The sequence below is a fragment of the Microcaecilia unicolor genome, chromosome 6, assembly GCF_901765095.1.
Source record: "Microcaecilia unicolor chromosome 6, aMicUni1.1, whole genome shotgun sequence".
Lineage (NCBI taxonomy): Eukaryota > Metazoa > Chordata > Amphibia > Gymnophiona > Siphonopidae > Microcaecilia > Microcaecilia unicolor.
This window is the reverse complement of record NC_044036.1, coordinates 205,830,796-205,848,894: the sequence shown is the minus strand read 5'-3', so window position 1 is coordinate 205,848,894 and position 18,099 is coordinate 205,830,796. Positions and strand designations below refer to the sequence as shown.

General features: G+C 41.8%; 1 protein-coding gene across 3 annotated transcripts in view; it reads left to right on the top strand.

The window, feature by feature from the left end:
• The window catches only part of KCNT2 (potassium sodium-activated channel subfamily T member 2), a 1,050,204-nt gene that overhangs the window by 931,509 nt on the left and 100,596 nt on the right, over nucleotides 1-18,099 (top strand). For all 3 annotated transcript variants that reach the window (XM_030206382.1, XM_030206381.1, XM_030206379.1), the window contains 2 exons: nucleotides 581-692; nucleotides 12,179-12,280. In XM_030206382.1, the coding sequence (XP_030062242.1) occupies nucleotides 581-692; nucleotides 12,179-12,280 (214 nt within the window). The remainder of the gene's footprint in view (nucleotides 1-580; nucleotides 693-12,178; nucleotides 12,281-18,099) is intronic.

The following is an 18,099-nucleotide window of genomic DNA, read 5'->3' as shown; positions in this document are numbered from 1 at the left end:
TGGAGATAACCCATGGGCTTTCTTTCATCTTACCCATTAGAAGAGGAACATGTTTAAACTTCTCAGCTAACAGCCACCATTTTGGATATGCACCTGGTAGAAGACTTGTAGTCAGTCCTTGCATTTTGGAATTACAACCCAACATATTGTGGGATTTTTAATTTGTTTCTTCTATTTGAAGTTAACACAATATGTATCAGAATGCATCAAAGGTGCCTGAAGTTGGTTGATGGCTCTGGTGAGAAATAATTCAATGGGATAGAGTGGGTTATAAATATTTTAATTAATTAAATAAATAAATAATATCTCTCAGCCTCCATCATATAACACCACTCTTTCCTGTTTCTGCAGTGCCCAGTTTTCTGTCATACTTTAAATCTTTCTCTGTTTTGACCTGGAAGAATCTCTTACATATATTATTCATGAAGGATAAATCAAAATGTACACTTTAATGTTTTCAGCTGTGATAGCCATGAAATTTAATACTAGAATCTGAACCAAATTAATATTGCTAAAGAAAATGCATACTGGTTTTGTATAAAGTTGAACTTTTCATTATTATTATTTTTGTACTTTATAGATTGTTCTCAAGTTTGAGTATTATTACAGAATTAACTCATCCCGCTAATATGAGATTCATGCAGTTCAGAGCCAAGGATTGCTACTCCCTCGCACTTTCTAAACTAGAAAAGGTAAGCATGACATTTCCCTGGTAAGGTTATTAGCTAAGAAATTTCTTCACTTATATGCCATGAAGAAGGTCTTTTAAAACTCATTTTCACAGTTGCTTATTTTGATTAATCTATTTATTGGGATATATATATATATATATAATATTGGGATTTAGAGGGAAATTATTAAGGTGAGCTAAAAGGCAAGTTTTCACTGCACCTTGATTTACCTTGGGAGTCACCAACCTACAGTATTATAGGTTGCTGAATATCTTGGTAAATAAATTTATGCTTCTTGCGAGTTACCTCAAAGCTGTGGCCCAATGCTCTTGGGCTCACTCTCTGTTCAGAACATGACTGCTAGAGGTAGTAATGCAAGACTACTGCTAGGGTTGTCATATTGGCAGAAGGCACTGGCAAGGGCAGGAATGAATGGGAATCGTTCCTGCCCGGGGACCCCGTAGACCACCAAGTATGTGCTGATAGACCCACAGGGTCAGAGATAAGACTTCCAATTAGGGAACCTGAGATAATAGATTCAAGCTTAGGGGTCTTCTAATCTGGGGGCTTCTGATTGGTAGGGTTGAGATGTGGATGAGAGATTAGGGGGTATCTGACTGGTGGCTTCTGTTCAGAGATGGGAAGTTATGAATCGGGTGTTGAGATATTGATGCTGGGAAGATGATCAGGGGTGGGCATATTGTACCATGGCCCCTTTAAAATGTAATGAGAGAGCTTTGGACTGTGCCTTTGAGGCCTGATGCACCCAGGATAGTCAAGTAACCCTAGCATTTAGCTGGAGCTATTTTACTAGTTATGCCATTGCTTGTATTATATCCCTGTGCACACCACAAGCAGCAGTATACTATTTACATAGTAATGAGCTGTTTAGATGCTTCCAGAATTGAGTTGATGTTCTTTTAGAAAAGCTTGGCTTGATTTTTTTGTGTCCAGAGGAAGATGTGAAGATAATTAGTAATGGCTACCTTGACCCCAAAATTAGCATGCAAAACAGGTACACCTGTGTGACCATCACATTTAAAATTACCCTCTTAAAAATCAATATAAAAATTGTTTGAAATTGTAGTTGGTACAGTTGCTCTGTGTCTACACCATAAACTTTCCTGACCCAGAGAAGAATAGGTGCTGTCCAGTCAGCTGTTAAATGATCACAGCTAAGCCAAGCCTTAGAACTTCTAGGGTTAGGATATTAATCTCTGGTCAAAGTGTTAAACATGATTCAGTTCTGTTCCATGAATGGATTCTACTTATAGAGCTGTTAAAGAATTGGCTGCAAAAGTTTCTAGCAAATGCGTTCTTGTTTGTCAAAATATCCAAAATCCTCAGGAATGACCTTTTCTAAAGGTTGTTACAATTTGAGAGTTTCAAGTAGCAGAGATGTAATCTCTCCTTCCCAGCTTTACAAAAATAAAGCAAAAACCATTTCATATATTTTATGTACATCAAAACTAGAAAGTTGTAGCACATTGCTTTAGAACACTACACAGAATTAATTCCACTACATAGAATAGTAACCCCAGGAATAAGCATTGGAGTGTCCCAAGTCCACCTTAATAATGGTTTACGGACTTTTTCTTTTAGGAACACATCCAAACCTTTTTTTTTAAATCTTGCTATGCTAACTGCTTTTATTATATTCTCTGGCGACAAATTCATGAGCTTAATTACACACTAAGTGAAGAAATGTACTACTTAGTAGCTTCATTATATGCTCCCTAGTCCTTGAATTTTTGGAAAGATGCACATCCACCAATTCCACTCCACTTATGATTTTATAGGCCTCTATTATATCTCCTTTCAGCTTTCTCTAAGCTGAAAAGCCCTAGCCTCTTTAGCCTTTTCTCATAGGAAATCATCCCATCCTCATTATCATTTTGGTCACCCTTCTCTGCACCTTTTCTAATTCTGCTATATGTTTTTTAAAGATGTGGTGAACAGAATCGCACACAATATTCGAGACGTGGTCAGTGCCGTAGCAAGGGCGGCTGACACCCGGGGCGGGTCGCCACTGCACACCCCCCACCCCAGGTGCAGCACGGCGCCCCCCCCTCCGGAGCGCACCCTCCCCCCCCCCGGAGCGCATTCTTACTTCAATTAGGAAGCGAGGGGCAGGCGAGAGGGCCGATCTGCCCCCGAGTGCACGTCGCTGGGAGCTGCGTCGGCTCCGCTGGTTCCTTGCTCTCTCGGCTCCGGAACAGGAAGTAACCTGTTCCGGGGCAGATGGAGCAGGGAACCAGCGGAGCCGACACCCCCCCAGCGGCATGCACCCGGGGTGGACCGCTCCACCGCCCCCCTTCCTACGCCACTGGACATGGTCACACCATGGAGCGATAAAAAAATTATAATATTGTCAGCTTTATTCGCCATTCCTTTCCAAATAATTCCTAACATTCTATTTGCTACTACTGCACACTGAGCAGAGAATTTCAATGTATCATCAATAATGACACCTAGATCCTTTTCCTGGACAGTGATTCCTAATATGGAACACTGCATCACGTAACTATGATTTGGGTTCCTCTTTCCCACATGCATTACTTTGCACTTGCTTATATTAAATTTTATCAGCCATTTAGATACCCAGTCTCGCAGTCTCGTAAAGTCTTCTTGCAATTTCTCACAACTTTGAATAAGTTTGTGTCATCAACAAATTTGATCACCTCACTTATTATTCCTGTTTCCAGGACATTTATAAATATGTTAAAAAGCAGAGGTCCCAGCATAGATCCCCGAGGAACCCTACTATTTACCCTTCTCCATTAAGATCATTTAACCCTACTCTCTTGTTTTCTATCTTTTAATCAATAGAACTCAGCATCCTATCCCATGACTTTTTAATTTCCTCAGGAGTCAGTCATGAGGTACTTTCTCAAATACAACATATCAACTGGCTCGCCTTTATCAACATGTTTATTCATTCATTAAAAAAAACACACACACACATTTGAATTTAAAAATAAATTACTAATTACTAATAATAAATCTGCAATTTCTGTTTTTTAGTACTGTCAGTACTCTGAGATGTACTCTGTTATTTTGGGTTCCCTTTACAAAGCCATGGTAGTAATTACCATACATCAAATGCTACGAAGCCCATAGGAATTGAATTGCCTTGTTGCATTCAGCACACTGCTAATCCCTAATAAGGCTTTGTAGATGGAGCTGTTTAGCATGATTTTTAAAAATGTTTTAGTGCATAAGTTTATTTGGGGGGAGGCATAATTCCCTAAGGTGTAATTAATAAAGTGAACTGAAACACTGCATTGAGCACTAAAATTACCCCTTATGGGGAAGATTCTATATATGGAGCCTAAAAATCAGCACTGAAATCAGCACCGACTAAGCGTATTCTATAATCAACACCTAAATGTAGTCACCTATGATAGAATATGCTTAGTTGATATTTCAGCGCCTAAATCTATGTGCATCCATTTATATCAATGAAAACATGGTGTAAATTTCGGCATTTAGATTTACGCATACTGGGCCATATTCTATAACTAGGCGCCTAAATTTCAGAACGCCCACAAAACGCCAATTTTCCTGCCCATAACCATGCCCTTTTTTGCCTGCATTCATTAAAAGTTCAGCTCACATCGTTACAGAATACGCTACAGAGTTGTGTGCCTAAATTCTAATCATTGCCAATTAGTGCTTATTATTGCTTGTTAAGCTTGTTAAATTGTACACATTGTTATATAATGGATCTCTAAGCGCGCTATAGAGAATCTGGGTTTTAGGGGCATCTTGAATTCCTATGTTTGTTTCTCTGTTATTATATGTGTTTTTCATCCCCATAGTCTACATTTCCCCCTCATGTAAGCTACTCCCTTATCATCCTTACCTGCTACTTCCCCACTTCTCTACTGTCATTCCCTCCCTCATTTCACAGTCGCTACCACACATTAATCAACTTATGCATCAAGGCAGTGGCGTAGCCAGACAGCCAATTTTGGGTGGGCCTGAACCCAAAGTGGGCGGGCACAACATTTTCTCTCTAACCCCCTCCCCCAGCATTTCCCAACTCAAAAGATAAATACTTTAGCTGATGAAGATCCCCAAGCTCTGTCATCTGAAAACTTCCAACAAAGATGGCCAGAATTTACTTTTACCAAGCTTGGTCGGAAGCAACAACTCCATGAGCCACCGACAGCGGCACCCAATGCATGCTCAGTTGTCAGTGGCTCAAGGATGCTGCCCCCATCTGCCAAGCTCAGCAGAAGGGATTTCTGGCCACCTTCAGTGGAGGTCCTCAGCTAGCAGGGCTTGGGGATCCCCACCAGCTACAGCAAGGCTCAGGGCTGCTGTTAGCCATGCTGGTGCCCAGGGCAGAAAATAAAGAAGCCCTCTCCTCTTTAATCTCCACATCTGCCCTTACAGTCTCACACTGACAGACCATCACCAAATGCAGAACAAGGGATTACAAATTAGAAATAAAAATATGTAGACAAAAATTGAACTGAGAACCTCAACATTTAGTGCAACACTGGAGAAATAAAAACAAAAATGCATTTCCTTTTCTACTGAACACAATAAAACTGAACATATTCCATTTAAAACATTCAAAATAAAATTATTTTTCTACCTTTTGTTGTCTGGACATTTTATTTTTCTATCATGTTGGTTTCAGTTTCTCCTTCCCACTTTCCCGTCGTCTTCTGCTAATTCTTCAAGCAACTGTTGTACATTTGTCTTTTCTCTCCTCTCGTTCCATTTCCTCACTACAACTGCTTCTGAAATATTGATCTTTCCATTTTAGCTCTTTCCTTTCTGTATTTTGTTCTTTTCTGCCTCTGTCTACTCAAATTTAACCCTCTTTCTAAACTTTTTCCTCCTTTCACCCACTACCTCACCCATATCCAAACTCATTCCTTCCCAGCCTTCCATTCCCTTCCATCCTCAATCTACGCACCATTACCATATTTCTACCACCTCTAATCACTATCCTCTCATTCATTTTATTACCATCTCCCCTCTCTCTTTATCCTCTCTTCACTCTCATAGCCTGACATCTCCCTTTTACCCCCTCCCTCCACGGTCCTGCATTTCTCTCTCTTACCCATTGTCCAGCATATCTCCCTTCTGTCCCTGGATCCAATATCTCCCTCTTTCCCCTCTCTTGTGCAGCACCTCTCCTTCCCTTTGCTCCACCTCTATGTCCAACATCTCTCCCATATTGTCCACTATCTCTTTCTTTCTCTCTCTCTCTCTGTCTCCCTGCCTTGAGCCCCTGGTCTAACATCTTTTTCTCTCCCCTCCAGCCATGTTCAATATTTCCCTCTCTCATCTCTCACTCCCTTTTTTCCTCTATCGTCCTTTGCCACTCCTCTGCAGCCTTTCCCTTCCTCTCCCCACCATAGCCATATCAAACAATTCTCCCTCTCTTTTCCTCCTGCATCTCTCCCTTCCCCCATGTCAAACAATTATCTCTCCACCCCACCATCTCACTCACTCAGTCTCTCCACCCCACCCCCTCTCAAGGGGCAGGCCCAGGGCAAGGACACTGATGCCCAACCACTAGTTTCTCCTCCTGGCCACTGCTGTAGTGTGGCGGCCTTGAGGAATTGGTGCAAGGCAGCTTTCATGCCCTTCTTTGCCTCTCTCTCCACCCCTGCATCCCACCGCGCCTGCAACGGAAATGCTTGTCCTCCCCGCCGGCGCTGCCTCGGCCCCTGCACGCTACCCTGCCTCTGCCCCTGCCTGCATTCTTTTCTTCGATCGTCGCGTCGCCGGCAGCGCTGCCATTCACTCAGGCAGCTCCGCTCCCCTCTGCCGCGTCCATCTGGCTTTTTCTGATGCACTTCCTGTTTACGTAGGGCCAGATGGACGCAGCAGAGGGGAGCGGAGCTGCCTGAGTGAATGGCAGCGCTGCCGGCGACGCGACGATCGAAGAAAAGAATGCAGGCAGGGGCAGAAGCAGGGTAGCGTGCAGGGGCCGAGGCAGTGCCGGCGGGGAGGACAAGCATTTTCGTTGCAGCGCGCCACACATGCGATGGATGGTTGGTGGGCCTGGAGGGAAAGTGGGTGGGCCTGGGCCCGTCCAGGCCCACCCGTGGCTACGCCCCTGCATCAAGGGGTAATTTTCTACTGGCAGAGATGAGAGCCCAGAACAGAGCTGGCCAGGTGCAATATTAGACTACTGTCCAGTTAGCTAACTGAGCAGTGGGCTGAATATCATTCGCTCCTTTCCCTCCCTGGAGAATTGCCCTCTTCCAAACCCCAACCCCACATGATCTGACTCATCACTTCCCCCAAGCAGCCCATATTCTGGACCCCACCCTTTGTAGGCCCTCCTCAGACCTACTTTAGGGTCACTAGTGGTATAGCAGATAGTTGGTGCAGGAGCGATCCTCACTCGATCCAGTCCATGCCAGCTTTGAGTTCTGAATGGCTGCTGGACAACCTTTTTGTTCTCCTAACTTTACCCGGCAAGCTAACCAGGTAGCAGACATAATACTGCCACTGCCTAGTTAGCTACTAGCTCTCCCCCTGACTCCACTCCAACTCTTCCCCAGGACCACGCCAGTACTAATAGATAGGATCCAGTTTATCTTAAAAGTTTTGTCCGCACAGGGGGTTAAACAGTGCTTCAAATACTCTGACCCTTTTCCATTCACAATGTTAAAAATAAGAATACACAGTTTGTAGGTCAATATTGTGCATGTAATTGGGGGATAACATGCTCCTCTCACACCATGTCAACAGGAGGGCAGCTGCATTCTGGACCATCTACACTAAACAAGTGGAGCAACATTTTATAAGGGACTCAGAGAGGGGAGGTTACACATCCATGGCAGGATGTGCAGCATTCTCACACTGTTTTACAAGAGACTTGCCAACTGTAGAGTTTTTTTTTTTTTTCAAAACGAGCAGGTTTGCATGTCCCAGCTCCTCCTTGTATCAATAGGAGACTCCCATGGGAGTCCCCATAATGCAACCCCCTTGATCTCCCACATGGTAAGCAAGCACATACCATGTTGTACCCATATACACCCCCCCAAAAAAAAAACCCTCCTCCCTCCCCCCAAGGACAGAATGTCTGAAGTGGCTCACCCACCCCCAATATCCCACACCGCCAACACACTCCCCAATCATACCAGGGGTCTCTGGGGATCTAGTAACTAATAAGACCTCTAGCAGTAATACTGTGGTATTATCACTAGAGGCCTGATGTGCCTTGGGGCAGGTATAAATACCAACATGTATATTTTTCAATATAGATATGGATTCCCTATGCCCAGGACACTTTTTCTCCCTGTCCTATCCATACTCTGTTGACATCTAGACATACAAATCATCCCCACATGCGAATGTCCCTGCTCTGAAATGATATTTAAACATATGGGCTTCTCCAGTTATTTAGGGACCTTTTTACTAAGCAGTGTAAGTGTCTAGGCGTGCTGAACGTGAGACAAAATGGAGTTACCACCTGGTTACCACGTGACTTTTGCGGTAATTTCATTTTTGACACACATACAATACACGCAACCAAAAAATATTTTTTATTTTCTGCCGTGTGTATCGGACACCCGCCAAGTGGCACTTGATGCGTGTAGGTCATTACCGCCTGGTTACCGTATGAGACTTTACTGCTAGGTCAATGGCTAGTGGTAAGGTTGCAGATCCAAAATGGATGTTCGGCAATTTTGATTTTGCCGCACAACCATTTTTGGAAAAATTTAAAAAGGCCTTTTTTACAGGCACACTGAAAAATGGATTGGCGTGCACCCCAAACCCACGCCTACAGTACTGCAAGCCATTTTTTGGTGCACTGTAGTAAAAGGACCCCTTAAATGCTGCCATTTACATATGGAGATGTTCCTAAAATAAGGGCCATAATATACTGTGGTCCCCCCCCCCCTCAAGCCATCAAACTGTAATAGTCCATTTCACTCAACATTGGCTAAAGAATGGTATAGACATTAGAACAGCATAATAGAAAACAATTCCCATCTACTATAATAAAAAGCACCTCCAACGTTCTGAAGCTGACTCCATGGCAGTGAAGGGTTTGTAGGGTTTGTGCTGCCTGTAACGCTGTATCCATCTCCTGTCCTGACGTTTGCGTGCTTCCTGGTTCATCACAAGCAGCAGTGACCAACCACACGATAGCAGCACGAGGCACACCAACGTACCCTCAGTCCACGCCCAATGTCGCCGTCATCAACACTGCCGGTACTGACAACGCTACCACCCCCCTGCAAGCCACTCGCCGCCTCCCTGACAACCCCCCTCTCAGACACACGATGCCCTCCCCCCCTGGGTCCGCAGCCAGCGTTGCTTTCGCTCATCCCTCCACCCCGAGGTTGCCACCGCTCCTCCCTGAGGTCACCACAGCCATTGCTCCCCCTCCACCCCCCCCACCAAGGTCACCGCCACTCCCCCCCTCCGTCCGCCACCAGATCAGGCCCCTTGCATTGAAATCGCAGTCTCACCTCTGTGAAAGCAGCGCTGTAGGCAGCAGAATGCCTCCCTTCGGCCCTCCTTCCCTCCTTGCGTCTCGCCCTTGCGGAAATTGCATCAGACGAGGGCGGGACACATACTCTCTCACACTCTGTCTCACACACACACTCTGTCTCTCACACACACTGTATCTGTGTGAAACACACTCTCTCTCACACTCACTGTGGCTCACATACGCACTCGCATACACTCTCTCTCACAGACACACTTGCACCTACACTCTCTCTCTGTCACAAACACACACACTCGCACACACACTCTCTCAAACATACACACTCTGAGGAAAACCTTGCTAGTGCCCGTTTCATTTGTGTCAGGAACGGGCCTTTTTTACTAGTAAAATAATAATTGTATCCCTATTGTAAAATATGAAAAATAATATGATTTAGAGGATTCAAATAGATCCACTTCTTTGAGTTTCTGAGAAAATCTGGTATGGATTTTCTGAACAGGGAAGGTGTAAAAAGAAAAGGTGGGAGGTTGACCACGGATACCAAAGACTGGAATGGTGAATCTTGAAGTAAAAATGTTCATTGATTAAAAGACACAAACGTTGTGTTTCGGACGTTAAGTCTGCATCAGGAGTGTACAAAAAAATTGTACATTTTTTAAATAAAATATTATGATAACAATGAAAAATTTATAAAATACACATAAAAAAGAACATAAAATAAATGGGACACTGTTCATAATGGCATCATCTAGGTACATTTAACGAATATACATTTATAATTAAAAATCACACAAACATCATATAGACCTATGATAAACATCTTAGACCTATGATAAACATACTGTAAAGAAAGTGCTGAAAAACATGAAAGCAGTGTGATAAATACTCAAGAAGTATGAATTATGTACAGAAGATGTTTGCATAATACAAATTATTAGCATGTGTGTGTATATATATATATATATATATATATATATATATATATATATAAATGTATATAGTCAAATATTATATACGTATTATAAATTATCAATTAGCGCCAAACATACAGACCCATAATACATATGCATTAAAAGATGTGGTGAAAACCATGAGAACACAAAATATATGAAGGATATGGCAATTTATATTTAAGACTAGTAAAGCAAAAATATTATAGTATTTAAATAACATAAAAAGGAAACAAAAATAGTGAATAGATCCGACAAGACACTGACCTGTATAAACAGAAAACATCCAATGTCCTGAAATACAGAATGATCTGTGTACATGTAGTAATGTCCAATCTCTTATTATAAAGGGTTGGATAATGGTCTGCAAAAAAGTGTAAGACATATTGATGATAAACTAATATGCACTGATGGAAAAATAATGATGTGATGAGGAAAACAGCTGAAATATGAAAGATATGGAAACCAAAACGGAAAAATGTGTAGAAAGGATAATTAAGAAAGGGATAGTGAAAAAGGGATAATAGAAACCAGAGTAATTGTAAATCTAGGGGGACAAACCAGAAACTTGACAAAAAAAAGAAAGTGTACAGTGGAAATGGAATATTAAAGCCACTCTAGACTCTAAAAAAGACTCTGAAAAAGTGACATTGGGTGATGTAAAATGCCTGTTACTGGTGCTATAACGTCAAGATCTGTAGAGACAGAGCTTGTTTTCAAAAAGACCCTTAGTGAAAAAAGTCGTTCATGGTAATAGAGAGTGACGCTGAGTGATGTGGGATGCCGGTTACTAGTACTGTGGCGTCAAGATCTGAACACAATGTATGTCAAGATAGAGCTTACCTTCAAAAAGACCCTTTGTTAAAAAAAAGTCGTTCTTTGCCAGTGAAGTTGATTTTTAGCATTCACCAAAGGAAGACAGGTCCACGGATGATCAGTTATAAAGGCAAAAAAGGCACCAAAAATTAAAGGAGATGACGTGTGATGACGTATAAGGCAATGGTTAAAAATCTAAATGTACCAGCTGATTTGATTTGGCTTTATCTGTATAAAAATGGGGCATAGATTAAATAAAAACGTTTTTGTAGAAATTTAAAAAAAAACGTGGATTGCTGAAAGTAAACGTTTATGACTTGGTGGACTTTTGAGGTGTTTAATATGTCATACACGCAATGTCATTATGAACAGTGTACCATTTATTTTATGTTTTTTTAATGTGTATTTTATTTATTTTTTCACTGTTGTTATAATATTTTATTTAAAAAATGTACAATTTTTTTGTAGACTTTTGATGCAGGCCTAGCGGCCGAAAGACAACATTTGTGTCGAGACTTTTAATCAATAAACATTTTTACTTAGAGATTTACCTTTCCAGTCTTTGGTATCCGTGGTCAACCTCCCACCTTTTCTTTTTACACTTTTGTGTTTTCTTGTGGGGCATTTGAGTTCTCCGCTTAGGCGGATTCTCCTGAACAGGGAAGGGACAAACAATTTCAAGGCCCAAGATGTACTACTTCTAGCTAACAGAGATGCTCCAGACATGGCTGTGGTTTTCCAAAACCAAGCCACTTTACTGAATAACTTCTTTAAAGCAGAGAAAATGATCTATACAGGTTTCAGTGTAGTCTTACAACAATATATGCTTAGAAAGTAAAATAGAGGTTCAGTCCTTTCTCTGGATTCTGGGTTCCCTCTGTACTTCTCCAGGCTCCCTGACTTTCCTGGACACTCTTGATACCTGATACTCTGACACTCCTTTTCTCAGGTTTGCTCATTTAGGGGGTCTTTGTGTTATCTGCAGCAGGGCCCATTTTATTCCTATGGGCCCTGCTGCAGATAACTCGAGCTAAGCTTTAGTAAAAGATCCCCTTAGATACTGGTGGTATTTGTTTTATTTTATTAAAATGGACTGTTGTACCTAGACAGTACCTATGATTTGGTGTCTCAGTTCAAAGCTTGGGTGATCATTCTCATGCACCAAACACAGATCTATACAAAATCCAAGCTTGCATTTGTAGACTTTTAAAAAGTTCACAAATAACTATAGCATGTTCCAGGAAAGAAGACAAACTTCTGAAATGAAACAACATGAATTAGTTTTCATTTTTACCTCTTTGCAGAAAGAACGTGAAAAAGGTTCTAACCTGGCTTTCATGTTTCGATTGCCTTTTGCTGCTGGAAGAGTTTTTAGTATCAGTATGTTGGACACTCTACTGTATCAGGTACTGTGCACTTTTCATTTTGTGGTACCGCACCTGTGGCTCTAGAATCAAATGTAGATCACAAGATGAAGCCCATTTCTAAAACTAAAGGGCCAGGTTTAATGATGCATCCAAAAAAATGTTCAGAGAACCTACACAAGAATTTTCTTTGCACAAATTTAAAATAGCCCTTCTTTTGCTAACTAGTTTTCATTGTCTGCAACTGTTACAAAGCAAAGGGTACTTCATAGAATAATTTATGAAAAATAAACATTTGTGCAAACAATGCTGTGGAATATTTTATCCAAGACTGTTATATTTAAAGAATCGGGGAATTATCTTGCTGGTTCTTTGTACTTTTTGGCCATAAGGGGTTCTTTTACTAAGGTCCACTGAAAAATGGTCTGTGGTAGTGTAGACAAGTGTTTTGGGCGCACGCATAATTATTTTTCAGTACACCTACAAAAAATGCCTTTCTAATATGTTTGCCGAAAATGGACGTATGGCAAAATGAAAATTGCCACATGTCCATTTTGGGTCTTAGACTTTACCGCAAGCCATTGACCTAGCAGTAAGGTCTCTCATGGTAACTGGGCAGTAATGGTCTACGCGTGTCAAATGCCACTTGATGCATATAGCTGCCGCGGCGTGTTAGAAAATTAAAAATATTTGCGGATGTGTATAGCGGACGCACGCCAAAATTGAAATTACTTCAAGGGCCATGCAGTAAATGGGCTGTAACTCGAATTTGGCATATGGGCACGTGTAGGCGCCTATGCAGCTTAGTAAAAGGGCCCCTAATTTTCTTTAATTGACTACTGATCTTATAGCAAATTTGCAGACTTTACTGTAGATAGGTGGGGAATAAACCTGTTATGATGTTTTGCTTTGGAGGGATTGGATTTTGTTACAGAATTCCAGAGATATTCATTGTTCTTGGCATGATTCCAGATAAGAATATCTGTTCAATTTTAACTTTTTCCTAATAAGAACATGATAAATGTTATGCTTGGATCACACCAGTGGTCCGTTTAACCCAGCATCATCTCTCTAACATTGTCTAGCAACACCTAATGAGGTAATCCATTCCATATTGCCAATTTCAAGAGTTAAAGGTGGTGAACTGCTGCTTGGCTGGTAATTGTTAATGGAGTTGTCCTCCAGAAAGATATCTAAACATTTGTGAAACCCACTTATATTACAAATCTTGACCAAATTCTCCATTAACCAATTTCCACAACCTAAATGTATGTTATCTCAAAAACAAATCCTTAGATTTGTTTGAAAACCTTTAACGGTTAATTTCATTGAATGCCTCCTAGAGCAAACAACTATTCCATATTAACTTTCGCTGCACCACTCATGATTTTATAAACCTCTTTCATATTCCCTCTCAGTCATCTCTTCTGCAAGAAAAAGGATTTTGAAATCCTCAGCTTAGGGAATATCATAATGACTTATTATATACCTACAATGTGATCACAAGTAGGTTAGTTTTGTGCATATCATGACAAGTGTCATTGTAGACAATACGCTGAAATCTTCTGCCCAGTAGGTGGCAGCAGCCAAAAAAGCAAACAGGATGCTAGGAATTATTAGGAGAAGAATGCAAAATAAGACCAACCATATTATAATACCTCTGTATTGCTCCATGGTGTGACCTCACCTAGAGTATTGCATTGACTTCTGGTTGCTGTATCAAAAAATATATAGTGGAATGAGCAAAGGTTCAAAGAAGAGCGACCAAAATGAGAGGGGATGGAACTGCTCCCACATGAGGAAAAGCTAAAGAGGTTAGGGCTCTTCAGATTGGAAAAGGGATGGCTGAGGGGTGATATGAGGTGATATGATTGAGGTTTCCAAAATCCTGAGTATTGTGGAGCGGGTGGAAGTGAATCGATGTTTCACTCATTCGAAATGTACAACCAGGGGACACTCAATGAAATTGCATGGAAATACTTTTAAAACAAATAGGAGGAAATATTTTTTTCATTCAATGAATAGTTAAGCTATATTACTCATTGCCAGAGGGTGTGGTAACGGCGGTTAACGTATCAGGATTTAAACAAAGTTTGGACAAGTTCCTGGAGGAAAGCTCCATAGTCTGTTATTTAAATAGACATGGGTGAAGCCACTGCTTGCCCTGGGATTGGTAGCATGGAATGGTGCTATTAATTGGGTTCCTGCCAGGTACTTGTGACCTGGATTGGCTAGTGCTGGAAGCAGGATACTGGGCTAGGTGGACCATTGGTCTGACCCAGTATGGCTATTCTTGTGTTCTACTCCTAAGCCAGGGTATATGGTGTATGATCTCAGTCTCTCAAATTTACTGCTAATGCTCATTGTAGTACTTGCATAGTGCCCAAAAGAGCTTCTTTCTGGAGTTCATAAGATGTAACATATATAGAGCAATTCTATAACTGAATGTTAGTTATGAGCCTATTCTATAAAGGAACATCTATAATTTGGGTGCAAGCACTTAAAGGTAGTCATTGAGTGCCCATCTTCCCTGCCCTCTTTTACCCCCCACTGTCATCATAGACGCCTGCAGCTTTTGATTTTGTTGTAAATTGCTTAGTCACTTGCCCATTTCTGGTATGTCAAGTGTCTGAAATAAAAATAAATAATTAAAGTGCACAAGTGTGAGTTCTGTGGGATTTTGGCATAGAGGTGCGCATGTGTACACATATGTGCACACATTATTCTAATGACATGTGCATGTTATTGGTGCCTAAATGTTCATGTATACTTTATAGAACTGCCCTACATATGTGCAGTTTTGATCATTCCATCTCAAAAAACATAATCGCTATTCTAAGTTCAAGATCCAGTGAGTACTATTTCAGAGCTATTCCTTTTTCTCACTCTTGTTTTGTAGAACACACAGAGAGAAATTCCATAACAAGGTGCTTACAATTAGGCACCAGGAGGACCCTTGGTTGGAGTCTATTCCATAAATGAATGGAGGCACCTTCTGTGTTTTATAGAATACTAACCTAACTAAGTATATATGTGCTGAACATTTAGCCACAAACAGTAGCCATATTCAAACCGCGGGAGGCAGTCCGGCTAACTCTTGCAGTCAGTGTGAGGCCAGATATTCAATGCTGGGCCGTTTCCAGTGGCTGGCATTGACTATTTAGTTTATCTTTGCCTGGTTTAAACTTAACCAGCCAAGCCAATATTCAGCGCTGGCTGGTTAAGTTTATATTTTATTTATTAGGATTTATTTACCGCCTTTTTGAAGGAATTCACTCAAGGCAGTGTGCAGTAAGATATAGCGGCCAAAGATAGGCCAGCTATTTGGGTGGTCCAATTGGGCCATCAAACTTAGCCGGCGATGTGCTGAATATTCTCAGATAGCTAGTTATATCGCGTGATATAACCAGTTACCTGCTAAATCAAGGATTCTATATATGGGGCCTGAAAATCCATGTGGAAACCGAAGCGTATTCTATAACAATGCGCATAACTTAATTAGTTAACTAGCTAATCATGTTATCTAGCAATTATCAGCACTAATTGGCATTAATTGAAATTTACACGCACAACTTGCTAAGTGTATTCTATAATGTGGTGTGCCTAAATTCTAAGTCGCATAGTTGAACAGGGGGCATGGCCATGGACGGGGTGTAGGCATTTCAAAAAGCTATGCACATTATTATAGAATACACATGCTCTGCACCTAAATTAAGCATCGGGATTCACACCAAGTAAAACGTGGCCTAAACTACCACTTGCACCCTTGTTTGGCTGGCGGTCAGTGGCGTTCCTAGGTTGGCTGCCACCCGGGGCGGATCGCCGCTGCACACCCCCCCCCCCCTCTGGGTGCAGCGGCGTCTGTCCCCCCAGGGTGCAGCATGACACCCCCCTGGCACATCAAGCCCCCCCCCCCAGCACATCAAGCCCCTCCCCTGGGTGCATTCTTGGCTGCTGAAGGATGCAGAGAGCAGCCGCGCGCCTGTCAGCTCCACTGGCTCCCTGCTCCCTCTGCCCCGGAACAGGTTACTTCCTGTTCCGGGGCAGAGGGAGCAGGGAGCCAGCGGAGCCGACAGGCGCGTGGCTGCTCTCTGCACCCTCCAGCAGCGTGCACCCAGGGCAGACTGCCCCCACCGCCCCGCCCTTGCTATGCCACTGCTGGTGGTACCTCCATATTGGCACATGGGAAGCCCGCATTGGATTTACTGCTGCTTTGTAAAAGGGCCCCTTAGTACATTACTTCAAAATAGGTGAGGCTTGGGTGGATCCCACATTTATGCACCTTCATTACAGAATACTATAAGTTACACGATAACGTGCCACATTTAGACGTGCACATTTACACCTGCTATTGACGTGGCTTAAGTGGGTATGCCTAAGTGTTGGTATGCAAATACCAACACAGGCTAGATTCTAGAATCTGGGCATCCAGATGATGTTATAGAATTAGCACTTAGTGTGCTGCAACTTAGTGCCTAACTTTTGGTGCCCTTTATAGAATTGCCCCTTTAGCTTGTAAATGCAAGGTGATGTTCACGTAGGCAGAGCATTGGAGAGGCATGGGCATTGCTGCCACTTACATTCACATATGAGTGATGTAACTGGAGGCACATAAATGCAAGGTGTGCCGATGCCAGGTTACGCTAATATTCTATAACGGAATCTGGGCACCCAGATGCTGGTATAGAATAGGCTGTCATTGCGCTCATTGCATGGCATCGGGACATCTAGAAAGAGATGCCCACTTCCAGAATTGTTCCTGTATTGTCTGCATCACGATGAAGAGTCACACTCTGCAGGTGAAGCAGCATTGTCAAGGATTGTAGTTGAACATTAAACAAGATGGGAGAAAGAGGAGATCCCTGTGGGATTCCACATTCTAAACTCCATTTTATAGAATAGCAGTTATCTTTAACCATCCTCCAAATTTCTGTCATGTAGAAAAATATTAAAGCATGACCATATCTTCCCATCTACCCCTATCTCTGACAGCCTGTTCAATAAGATTGTATGATTTACACATAGAATGTAGCTGTCAAGTCAACCAAATCTGAAACTTTTTAGCAGTTATTGCTTCCAACATGTGGAAGATTGGCAGTTGGTTGTCATTTCTCCTGTACTGTCTTTCAATAAAAGCTGAAGCAGTATTTGTTTCATCCTCATGGATAAATATACTATACTAAAACAGCATTCTCAATCTTGGCAAACAATATTAGAAGATTTCATTGGATAATACCTTTAACAGCCAGGAAGGACAAGGCTCTAATTCACAGAAACAATTTTATAACCTGGTGTGAAATGTCTTCCTTTGAGACTATTTGAAATGAAGACCAGCTACAGTGTCCCCAGTCCCTCCTTCCATCCACTTCCTGAGTCATGCTGTTAACTAAATTCTCTGCTCTTTCCAATTTATATGTCTCACTCTCCCTGGATAACTTTCAACCTAATCTTCTCCTTCATTTTCATCTCTTTGTTGGCAAAATAATCTGCCAATTGTTTCCCTGGGAAGCTTCAGTTGATTCCACCTTCTTAACTTTAGAAGCATATAAAAGGCTATTTGCCATTTGAGATAATTCTTCAGAAGCATTTTGTCCTTCAGCAATACATTTCTTTTTTTATTTTTTTTTGCCAGTGTCAGTTCTCTTTTAAACTTTCAAAAGTGGCTCTCTATTCCAAGTTCAGTGTAGCAGCTCCTGTCTTTTATCCACTCTCTCCTCTTCTACTTTCTTTTTCATCCCAGTTAAGTCCTCTGTGTCTCATGGGGATACCCTGTGTCTTGACTTATGCCTCTACTTTAATGAAACAATTAAGTCTAGTTCTGATCTCAAGGTTAAATTCCAGAAAATCTGTTCATTGACATC